General features: G+C 42.7%; 1 protein-coding gene and 1 long non-coding RNA gene across 2 annotated transcripts in view; both read left to right on the top strand.

The window, feature by feature from the left end:
• Nucleotides 1–3,303: 3,303 nt before the first annotated feature.
• The window catches only part of ift81 (intraflagellar transport 81 homolog), a 37,472-nt gene continuing 28,275 nt past the window's right edge, over nucleotides 3,304–12,500 (top strand). Inside the window, 5 exon segments of the mRNA XM_063194702.1 lie at nucleotides 3,304–3,736; nucleotides 9,208–9,311; nucleotides 10,631–10,811; nucleotides 11,011–11,100; nucleotides 11,650–11,715. Of these exon segments, the coding sequence (XP_063050772.1) occupies nucleotides 3,593–3,736; nucleotides 9,208–9,311; nucleotides 10,631–10,811; nucleotides 11,011–11,100; nucleotides 11,650–11,715 (585 nt within the window). The 5' untranslated portion in view covers nucleotides 3,304–3,592.
• On the top strand, nucleotides 5,459–7,367 carry LOC134445653 (uncharacterized). The gene is made up of 3 exons (XR_010034318.1): nucleotides 5,459–6,021; nucleotides 6,834–6,902; nucleotides 7,143–7,367. It is a non-coding gene; the product is annotated as an uncharacterized LOC134445653 (long non-coding RNA).

Genomic DNA, 12,500 nt, shown 5'->3' with positions numbered 1-12,500 from the left:
CGTGTACAATGCAGTTCTTTCTTTCCTTTTGTTCTCGAAAAGGATTTTAAAACGTGATGATGAAGTTGAACTGGAGCTGAGGAGGAGTTAGAAGATCTTCTCAGCTTTTATCATGAAGACAACATGAAGCTGAAATGTGCACTTACCGTTCATGAACAAAAAAAATAATGAATAATAATAATAATACTGTTGATAATAACAATAACAATAATAATAATGATGATGGTGTTGATGTTGAGAATAATACATGGAAGTTACGTCACATGGCTGTGATCAATGTGAAAGGAGACTGAATGGACCTGAAGGGGCGTTGAGTGGTGTAACCAGAACGGCCAATTGAAATGGAGAATGCACTTCTCCCAGCCAATCATAATGGAGGATTCACCGCTCAGGAGGGAGCAGCGATGGGGAAATCTGGATTCAGAAACTATAATCCAGTGCCGCATATTCCAAATAACCTGTTTTTTTTACCTGTCCAAATTGACCTAAATATACAGGTAAAAGCAGGTCATTTGGAATATGTGGCACTGGACTGTAGCTTCTGAATCCGGATTGCCCATCCCTGGTAAGAGTGTGGGGGTGGGTAGGGGTGTGGCTAGTTCATAGATCCAAAGACTTCAGGGGGCTGAATGACTTTAGGCTCCTCCTTTTCCCTCCATGTTAAACGGCTAAGCAATGTTATTAGCCGAACACGCGGCTAAGCAATGTCATTAGCTGAGCGGCTAAGCAATGTTGTTAGCTGGCTGGGTAAGCAATGTTATTAGCTAAACGGCTAAGCAATGTTATTAGCTGAACACACGGCTAAGCAATGTCATTAGCTGAACAGCTAAGCAATGTTATTAGCTTGGCAGCTAAGCAATGTCTCTAGCTGAACGGCTAAGAAATGTTATTAGCTGGGCAGCTAAGCAATGTCATTAGCTGAACACACGGCTAAGCAATGTTATTCGCTGAGCTCCATCTCCATCACCTGGAGACTGTTGCTACGGGCAACATCACCTGCAGAGTGTTGCTACGAGCCGCGTCACCTGAAGATGGTTGCCAGTGGCGATGTCTCCTCGAGGCCGTTACTAAGGACAACATCACATTGTTGCTACAGGCGGCGTCACCCGGAGCCCGTTGCTAGTAGCGATGCTGTGAGTTCCGGAACACCTGGCACTGTTCACCTGTCCACCTGTTCACCTGTCTTCTCACCTGTTCCACTCAGTCTCTGGCTCACACACCAGACACCTGCAATATGCCCACTTTGGTGTGCTTGACAAAGAGTGTGTGTGTGTGTGTGTGTGTGTCTGTGTGTCTGTATGTGTGTCTGTGTGTGTCTGTGTGTGTGTCTGTGTGTGTGTCTGTGTGTGTGTGTGTGTGTGTGTGTGTGTGTCTGTGTGTGTGCGTGCGAGTAAGTATGAGTGACTGAGAGCGTGTGTGTGTTTGCGTGTGTTTGCGTGCAAATATGAAGTATTTTCATTTTTTAATTGTGTCTGCTTGTTAGACTTTTTTTGTTGATATTTTTATCTGGTGGACTGACGCAAGTATACCTCAATGCCTGGAATTAAATTGTCTTTTGAGCACTCTGGTCTTGGCGTCCATTTTATCAATCCGAAGAGGCCTTGATTATGTGTGTGCGTGTGTTTGTTTGTTTGTTTGTTTGTGTCGTTTTCCTCCAGTGTACTGAGGTACACCCTGAGCGCGGTACCATGCCGTCGCACTGCCCCCCTTGCACGGCTGAGGCATAAATGCACTTTCCTTGTGTGGTGTGCAGTGTGCACTTGTATGCTGTGGAGTGCTGTCACAATGGGAGTTGAAGTTTCCCAGTTGAGCTTTCACTTTCTCTCCCTACACCTCCATCCATGGCTGAAGTGCCCATGAGCAAGGCACCTAACACTGCTCTAGGGACTGTAACCAATACCATGTAAGTCTCTTTGGATAGAAGTGTCAGCTTACAGTGTAATGCAATATGATGTAATATAATGACTAGTGTCGGATGAAAAAGGAATGGAACATCCTCCTCCTAAAATAAGTCCAGTTGCTCCCAACTTCACTCGGTTGGATATCATAAGGGTTACTATTGTCTGATAACCTGAAATAAAGGAAAATATCCAGATACAGCCTATATCAGTGTTTCTCAACAGGGGTGCCGCAGGCCCCCCTCAGGGGTGCCACGGAAAAGTGGCTGATAAATAAATTATGTCATAATATAATACATACATTGATAAGTTGATGTTAGTCAGTGGAATCTTTCATCTCCCATATACGCACAATAAAGTAAATATAGGTCGCCCCAGTCAGCTGCAACTTCGAACGTAGGTCGTGTGACGTCTCTGAATGTGTTACTTTTCTGAGCTTGTGTGGTATCGGATGCGATGCCATGTTACGGCTTGTTGGTTTGGGGTGCCTTAAATTTTTTCATGAAATGAAAGGGTGCCTCGCCTTCAAAAAGGTTGAGAAACACTGGCCTATATAATATATTGTAGTGCCAACATGCTGTAGCAAAGTGTTGTCTGACACTGACTCAAATTGGGGTCTCCCTGAGAAGAATTTAAAAATCTTTTAAAATGAAAACACATGCACTGTGCATTGTGTAATCACAGACAAAATTGAAATGATGGGGGGTGCTGTGGCGCAGCGCGCCCACGGGGACCCCGTTTCGAGTCAGGCCGGGGTCATTTCCCGATCCCACCCCGTCTCTCTGTCCCACTCGCTTCCTGTCACCATCTCAGACTGTAGTATCAAATAAAGGCATAAAAGCCCCTAAAATGTGTATTTTAACATATTTTATACGTGGTGCGTCATTCGTGTGTGACTGGTTAAATGCACAGCTCAAGAAAGAGTAGGGTATTAAAACAGGTCTGCGAGAAACCACACGCGCCGTAAAAGTGTAGCAAAAGGCAAGGTGCACAGGGATGCAAAAGAAATCATGCCCCCCCCAGACATGGGCCTGCATGCATGCCCATGGTGACCTGGGTCAAATCTGGCCTGGAAGGGTCCTTTGCCCGCCCTACCTCATCATCTCTTTCTCTTCCCACTCCCACTCTCTTCCTGTCATACTCTCGCCTATCCTATAATCTATACAGACACAAAAAAGACCAGATGCCCACAACAAGCTCTTTTGAGTTGAATAAATAAGGAACTTAAAAGATGTTGGTCTCCAACTACTACTAATAGGTCAACTTGTCGCTTTCCCCAATTTCTCACAAAGTACCACTGGGTGGCGCTGTTGTTCCTAGACCGCCTGTAATCTTGAAATCCTCGAGGAAGACAACTTCCTGTTAGCAACCAGACAAGTTAGTCCGTTTCTAAGGACGATTTGTTTTCTGAATCGTCTTCAGTGCTAGATTGGCGTCACCAAAGCTGTGATGTAAATACTGTATGTTTTACTTTTTTCGGAGAACCAAGAGCCATCGAAAGGTTTTTGTTCTTGACTTACAAATAAAACCGTGGGTTTCGAGAACGATAAATAGCGGTAGATTGTTAGAGCTCGTGCTGTAAACATTGTTGCAGCTAGCTAACGGGTTGTCAAATAACCGCTAACTAAAATAACAACTATCTACTCTAAACGCCCCTTTCTTTTTCATTTTTTCGGGGTTTCTTGCAAGCAAACATGAGTGAACAACTGAAATTCATCGTTGAACAGCTGAACAAAGACCCATTCAACAAAAGTTTCAACTTGATCACGTTTGACTCTCAGAAGCCGATGCAACTGTTGCAAATTCTGAACGATGTTTTGGCAGAAATTGACCCAAAGGTAAGTTGACGCTTATTGTATCTACTCCTCATCTATAACTGTATATAACACATACAGTACAATTGTCATGTAGTAGTCATCATTTGCAGATGTATGTGTCAGACTTAGTAAATTATGTCAATATGTGTTCAAACGTCACCTCAAATGTCAGTGACAGGCAGCATAGGCGTAAACAGGCCAAGTTATTCAATAGTAGGAAATGGGCACCTGTGTGCCAGTGGTGTAGTCTACGTAGAACGCAGGTATACGGAGTATACCCACTTCTAAATTTTAGGGACTTCAGTATACCCACTTAAAATTGATTGATCCATTGTTTAGAATAGCATAAATATATACAGTATACCCACTTCAAAAAATGCTCGAATATACAGTATACCCACTTCAAAAAGTAGACTACACCGCTGGTGTGTGCTATTAGGATCATAACATTGTTACTTTAAACACAATTGTTTGCTTTTCTAATGGAAAAAACCAACATTAAAAGAGGAAATATTCAATCAAATGTATTATCAAAACAGCTCTTCTGGGAAGAGTTAATTTTAACATGTTGGTTATGGCTACCTGACCAAAAGTGCTGCCTTGTCTCTGTCTGCACCATGTTGGAAACCCCCGTTATATGCCGTATGTTTGCCCCTGAAATGTTGGGGGTGAGCTAGACTCATCAATGGAAAGGCTGTGCAGTTTCAAAATAATAAATATGACATGAAAACCCTACGTAAACTACATTTTTGGTGGCTCAAAACTTAGAAATCTTTTCAAGGGGCTGAGTCGAAGTGGTAGGTGTCTGTTGTCAAGGTGGGCGCCGTAGCAATGAAGTGATGGGGCGGGAAACCCCGATATGTAGATTTTGCGTTGTGGTAGGACCCAAAACTACAGTGTGTTTGGAGGTGTAGTGGGAATGACATAGGGGAATGAGATGGCATAAAATCACATGAGCAGCTGAATTGATGTTGTCATTACTTGGTGGTCCAGCAAGCCATTGTAAAGTGAGTAAATAGTTACAGTTATATAGCAAGGGCGTAGGTTTCGTGTGAGCTTTGGTAGGGACAACTTCACCCCGCACCAAATTTCATAGATAGTGTTTTTTTATCTAGATTAATCCCACTGTAATTACCAGATATATAGCCTATACATTAATATAGGCCTATTTTAAAATTTGCTCAAATAGGCTAGGCTATGCGTGTTACCGAAATAATGACTAAGGCTTGAGAAGAGGGTTTCTTAAGCCAGGTGGCACATAGACCAGGGCTCATCTTTTTTTTCCAAAAATAAACAATGCTATAGACCCAACCCAGATAGCAGATATTTTGGCTTTGTTTTGGCAGATATCTGCAATTTATGGCTTCCTTTTGGCAAGCCATAAGCTTTTGGCAAAATTTTGGCATGGTTATGGTTGACCTGGGCGCCAGTGAATTGGGGCGTTCCTCTGGAAAGCAAAAAAACCCAAGATTTGGCTAAAATATGGGTTGTTTATGGCGTCCCACAACACATTAAAACGCGCGGACTGTGAATGAATGAGTTATGGCCAGGTTATGGCATGTGTCAGGTTAATCTGAACCTCGGGTGGAGAGCGGGACAGCAACGTTCTACATTGGTGCGCTTACGGCAATCCAAAAGACTGCCAAAATCAACTGTCAAGAGAAACTCGTGCTGCTTGCCTCACTTCAGTTTCCCCAGCGCCAGTGTGTGTCAGACTTCAGTTAATGCAGGTAAGTGCAGTTGACACGTTTTTATATTAAATACAACCGCCGATGACTTAAGAGATGAGGCATTTTGTGTTATCGGTTTTCATGTTGATTTCATAGGTCTGTGACCGTCGGTTTCCGTCTTATGCGCTGAAACTTCTATACTCTTTTAACAGGAGCTAAAACACAAACGTCTGTGACACACAACTGTGACATTTAATCTTAGTTGCTACCCTCATACTCAGTAACGGTTGATTAAGTGTTGTTCTGTGGTTGAAATTCACTTTCAGATATCAATGCCAAGGGAATTTCAATCAAAGAACAACAACACTAGCAATCCCAGCTAACTGGCCAACGATAGCTAGCAAAAGCCGGGAGCTAGCTAACTCAGGCATGGAGCATCTTCTACCTATTGGCACAAAGCAGAGCACTATCTAGCAATATCTGTCTGTCACGGAAAGTGTTTGACTCACTGTAATTCTAGCCTACTACTGAAGCAATCGAGTGAATCTGCTTTTTTCTACATTGTCTTTTCAGATGTGCTGCTGCTGAAGGCAGTCACCCGGTGGAGGAACTTGTTTTTTGACAGGCATACTACAGGTTGGTTCCACAATTTATTAACCTCTCTCTCTGGTCTAATCTTCGTTCGTTGTGAAAGTCCTTGCTTTTAATGTAACTGCTTTTAAGTATACGTCTGTATTGGGTAATGCAATGGTCAGTTTGTGTTTAAGCGCTGGCTATTTAACATGATCAGTTGTTAAGGCAGTGTGTATTGTTCAGCTATCAACAACAGGGGGTAAACCGTATACAGAAATGTGGCCCATGTAGGCCTATGTAGTCTTGCTCTAACATTTGTAATACCTCAACACAGAGAGTAGCTTACTAGAGGTGTCAAAGGTAAAAGTAGAAGTGAATTCATGGTGAAATGTAAACAAAGGCCTGCCCCCAGACCAGGATCTCGGAAAAGACTGAATAAGGGGGAAAAAAACACATCAGATAGGCCTACTGACAAGTCCAGGGTAGTGGGAGCATTAATGCTACTAATTAGCAGAAAGCTTTAACAATGGCACATGATAAAACATAGTGACCAGTCTGTTTCACCAGTTATTCTACTGTAGGCACACCCAATGAGATAGATAGCCTACTGCTTTGTTGTTATTGAAAAACCTAAAAGCTAGGTTAAAAAAAACTCCAATTTGACCAGTACTCTGATCTTAGAATCAGTGGGCTACTATCTACTCAAGTGCACGTTTTGGCAGGGTTTTGTTTGATTGAGAATTGTTTTTTTCCTATTCTTTTTCTCCCTTTTACTTTTGACAATTCCGTAGATGGTTGTACAATCTACTGTAGCCTACTACTCATGTCATTTAAAATGTATAAAATATGAAATAACATCTACATTCTCTTTTCAGATGCTGTGCTGCGAACGGACACTGCAGTCACCTGTGGGAGGGGTCAATCAAATCGGATCTCAAAAACAGGTACCAAATTTTAATAACACCCCTCCCCCCTCTCCCGTCTATTACTCTATTAATCAAGTGCATTTGTGCCGCCACTTGGCCAGGACACCCTTGTCAAAAGAGATTTTTAATCTCAACAGGTTTATTTTCCTGGTTAAATAAAGGTTAAATAAAAGAAGAAAAAAAATGTAATGCCACTGTTTTCAAAGTTACTTTTGCATGTAGTAATTCAATTTGGTTTATCTTTTTATTCTTTCTTAGATGTCGCGAATCTGATCTGATCTACCTACCTCTATGTGGCAATAGAGTACCTGCTTTTACTGGCCAGGGGACCAAGATGAAAACAAGAGGCCTGTACCCAGACATCCAAGCACCCATCAAGTCACCCAGTCCTCCGCCACCTGCCGTGCAGCTATACCCATCCATCAAATCCAGCCACTTGCCCACCCTAACCAGTCACAGCATTTGGAGGCAATAAAGTATAATGAAATGTATTTAATTGTCTTGGTTTTTTTTTCTAAATATTCATAAATATTCCAGTTTCATTGTTGAAAATCACACATTTATTAAATGTGCGATTTTCAACAATAAAACAGGAATATTTAGTGATAACCAAATGTATCCATAATGGGGCCAAATGTCACATATTTGTCTTATAAGTTTCTCTGTATACCGGTACTTACATTTTAAGTATACAGGGAAACTTATAAGACAAATAAGTGACATTTGGCCCCATTATGGCTACATTTGGGATCGATTATGGGTACATTATGGCAGTATTTAGGGTCATTTATGGCTGTTCTGGGAGAGTTATGGGTACATTATGGCTGAATTATGGGTACATTATGGCAGTATTTAGGCTCATTTATGGCAGTTCTGGGACAGTTATGGGTACTTTATGGCTGCATTTTGGCTGAAGGGTGGGGTCTGGAATTCCTTTTGGGGCCTTTAAGGCTGTACATGGAAATCCCAAATAGGTTTTGGGTGAACTTTGGTCAATTTATGGCTGGGTTTGGTTGGTTTTGGCATGCCAAATTTGGGCCACTTTTGGCCCGGGGACTCAAACCGAAGCCAGCCAAAAGGCCAAGACACGATTTGGCCCAAAACTCTGCCAAAAACATTTTGCTATCTGGGAAGTNGTACATGTAAAATACATATAGCCTAGGCTACATCTATCATTTGAACAAGATTGCTTCAACGATTCAGCATTTCTATTGGGCCTGGACATAGCAGAGAGAGAGAGAGAGAGAGAGAGAGAGAGAGAGAGAGAGAGAGAGAGAGAGAGAGAGAATCTCTCACTGACTTAAAAAGGGTGGCGGCTCCTTTAAGAATCCTTAAGGAAAGCGGCTCTTTTTATCCTAGGAGAAGCTGCGCATGAGAGAACGTTTCCCTACCCACAAAATATCTACAGTTGACTGTTATTCTCAGAAGAATGCCAGAGGAGTCACAACTCGAAATGTATTCCTTTTGCTAAACTTTTTACCTCACGCGGCAAGCGCTACTTGTTTGTCATCATGAGCAAACATGATCAACCGCATTAGCGTTAGACCGTCTTCAAAATATCATTCTTCTGGTGTTGCGCTTGCGATGCCGAAATAACTTACCGCCCTTTTCTTTTGTCGTCTCTGAAGCTTATAAAGCTGATGTTGAAACACCAATGCAGTTTAAGTTGGGGCTTTCAGCACCACTAGCACATGGACCACTGCTTCCACCTGAAACTACCTGGCCGTCTAATGACCCTTCAGTCTGTTACACCCAATAGCGACGTGGGTCGCCATATCTCCGAATAAACCGCGGAGTCTCTCATATCATAAAGAACACAGCCAGTTCAAAATATATATATTTTTAATGAATGCTACCACTTTGTAGTATATTGAAATATTAAACTAATCAATGTAGATTTTCGATACATTAAAATAATATGGCTAAAATTGGTAGGGACAATTTTATATCCCTTAAATATTGGTAGGGACATGTCACAAGCGTCCCCCCCTAAACCTACGCCCATGTTATATAGTTATGTCTGGAGAATGTAGTGAAAACGACAGCAGAATGAATGACATGTTGTTTAAGTGAACAGCTGAAGTAAGTTAATGTTGTCATTACTTATGATATTATTATTTTATTACTTATTTGTGCATTTCATATGACCTATTCTGCCTGGAGCATTTGTCTGTTTGTCAAATGTCAATGTTCTCCTCTTGCTCTCTGTTGTCACTGTCGGTGTATTATGTGATGTTGTGTAAGCTTTTACTTTTTACCTGTAAGCAAATCTACCTTTGGGTATCAGTTAAGTTACCTTACCTTCCATTTCTTTGTGCTGCAGCACGCCATTGACATCCGTGAGGAGATGCCCGAGCAGACGGCCAAGAGGATGTTCACTCTACTGGGCATGCTCAAGTACAAGCCACCAGGAAGTGTCTCCGATGCGTAAGTGGCCCGTGATGACCCATCTACAGCACCTTCTGCTAGGGATGCAACGATACACATTTTTTCACGTACGATCCGATCCCGATATCTAAATTTGGGTATCTGCCGATACTGATACTACTCCGATCCAATACCAAAACCACATATATGCATGGATTTCAACTTGAGGTAGGCCCAAGATGACTATTTGGTCAGAAAAGGAAGTCAGAAGACCAGGAAACCAATTAATAAGTAAAAAGGAGCAAGTTAAAAAGTAACAATCCCATCCTGAAAACTAATATGCAAGTGTTATGAGTTCAAATTAACATTACACCTGGCTCAATGTCAGTACTGGGAAAATTCCGATACTTTGGGAAAATTCCGATCCGATCCATCTCTGAAATATGTTGATATCTGAACCCGATACCGATACACCGATACCGATATCCCATCTACAGCACCTACTAGCCTCTGCCATAGAGATCAACACTAGAGGTGCATTCCATTATCATCACTCAACTCCTGTCCTCAAGCTGGGCTTGTGGCCTCATGCTTCGTTGGCGCCCTACCTCAGGTGGAGAAAACAATATAATTACCTTTGAATTGCACATTATGAAGTACTGAATAAAACTTCTGTCGTCAATGACGTCTTCGACCTCAACATGCGGTGACAAGCAGAGGGACAGGAGTTGGGATAATGGAAATAACCCTAAATATAGCTGCATTCAGCCTTTTGGCATGGTTCTGATGGCGTTCAGAATACAACAGAAGTATTTAGATTTATGTGCATATTGTGTATTTCTGGTTCCTCTGCCAGTAGTTTTGGCAGGTCCTGGTGACATTGTTGTTTATTAATTTATTAATTCATGTATTAATATTTATTTCGAGGAGTAGTTTCTGCCAGGGCCTGGTGATTGGCAGTAAGCCGGTGGTGCAGCAGGTTCTCTACTGGATGTTGACATCATTATTATTATTATTATTATTATTATTATTATTATTATTATTATTATACTATTATTAAATATTATATATCTGTGTTGTTGTGATTATTAGGAGTAGTTTCCGGCAGGGTCTGGTGATTGGCAGTAAGCCGGTGGTGCAGCAGGTTCTCCACTGGATGCTGACATTATTATTATTATTAATATTATTATTATTAAAATTAATATGTATTATTGCTATTATTGTGATTATCAGGAGTAGTTTCCGGCAGGGCCTGGTGATTGGCAGTAAGCCGGTGGTCCAGCAGGTGCTATTCTGGATGGTGACATTATTAGTATTATTATTATTATTTATTATTATTAATAATAAATATTATATATCTGTGTTGTTGTGATTGTTAGGAGTAGTTTTCGGCAGGGCCTGGTGATTGGCAGTAAGCCGGTGGTGCAGCAGGTTCTGTTCTGGCTGCTTCAGAAGCTTCCGGAGCTGAAGAAGAGGGCCTACCTGGCACGCTTCCTGGTCAAGCTAGACGTGCCCCCTGACTTCCTCAGAGACGACCTCATAGCAGACACACACCACCAGGTATACACTATACACACACACACACACACACACAGATATTGTTGTCAGTTGGAACCAGAGTAGTTACACCTGTTTGAGTATAGTCAAGTTGTATGTAAGTGTAATGTTGTCTAACGTGTGTGTGTGTGTGTGTGTGTGTGTGTGTGTGTGTGTGTGTGTGTGTGTGTGTGTGTGTGTGTGTGTGTGTGTGTGTGTGTAGTATGAGGAGCTGGTCGAGGGCTTCAAGACTCTTCATAAGGAGTGTGAGCAGCTCAAGAGCTCCGGCTTCTCCACCGCAGAGATCAGACGGGTAAGATACACACTCTTTATTTCTTTCAATGTGTGTGTGTGTGTGTTTGTGTGTTTGCATGCATCGGTGCGTGTGTGAAGCAAATATCTTCTCCAGCAAGGAGACCAGTGAGTATCGTCACAATCACGTGTCTGCTATGGAAAATCTGTGCAAGCTAAAAGTCCCCCATGTTAAAATAGCGGTGCTCGTGGCCACACAACGGCATGTGAAAAGTGTAAAAAAAAAAGAAGGAATAATGCAGAAAGCATTGGAGTTTAAGAACTCTTCACCTCTCCACGCTCTCCTGCAAGAGACAAGTAGAATGATACGAGTAGGTATTCAATTTCTGTATCTTTTCAATGTCGCCTTTTCCCCTCATGTCAATATGGCGAAATGTTGACACTCACACAGAAATTTCTGGATGTCGATCTCAGTGAATGCTGATATGCTGGTTGCCATTGTGAAGAATATACATCATGTACCGCTATTGGGCAATACGGGCTTTGATAGCCTGTCTTGATGAATATGTTTCTATCCTGAAGACATGTGCTGTATGTATTTCCCCCTCAGGATATCGCAGCCATGGAGGAGGAGAGAGAGCAGTTGATCAAACGAGTCGAGAGGCTGAAGAAGAGGGTAAGACACACACACCACGCCAGACACATCCAGACACACACACAAAGATGCATCCAAATATCCTGTCTGGATGAAATGTTAGACATCCCAATTCCCCCTCAGAAGTGCTGTCCAAAATTGCAGTGTCACCTCTAGTCCAATATTCTACCACTCTGCCCCTCTCCTCTCCTCTCCTCCCCTCCCTCCACCCCCTATATGCAGAGCACAGTCTCCTGTCACTGCCCCTCTTCCACTTCCATTTCACACACACTGCCCCTTCACTCACCCTAACTAAACCCAACACCCCAGTACTGTCTGTAGACACCCTTGAGGTCCCCTACCCCTATATGCATTTCACATTTTACACACACACACACACACACACACACACACACACACACACACACACACACACACACACACACACACACACACACACACACACACACACACACACACACACACACACTCACCCCCCTCCTCTGCTAACGACAGGCTCCTTATCCCCTGCCCTGCATGCCTCCTCCTCATCATCCAGACAGGCAGGAGAGGAGAGGCCCAGCAGGAGAGGCCCAGACTGCTGAGGGGGTACAGGGTGCTAATGTGGCCAGGCTTATTGACTGCCACACACACACACACACACACACACACACACACACACACACACACACACACACACACACACACACACACACACACACACACACACAGTAACATGAACACACTGTCACACACACACACACACACACACACACACACACACACACACACACACACACACACACACACACACACACACACACACT

The sequence above is a fragment of the Engraulis encrasicolus genome, chromosome 3, assembly GCF_034702125.1.
Source record: "Engraulis encrasicolus isolate BLACKSEA-1 chromosome 3, IST_EnEncr_1.0, whole genome shotgun sequence".
NCBI lineage: Eukaryota > Metazoa > Chordata > Actinopteri > Clupeiformes > Engraulidae > Engraulis > Engraulis encrasicolus.
This window is presented reverse-complemented; position numbering and strand designations above follow the sequence as displayed.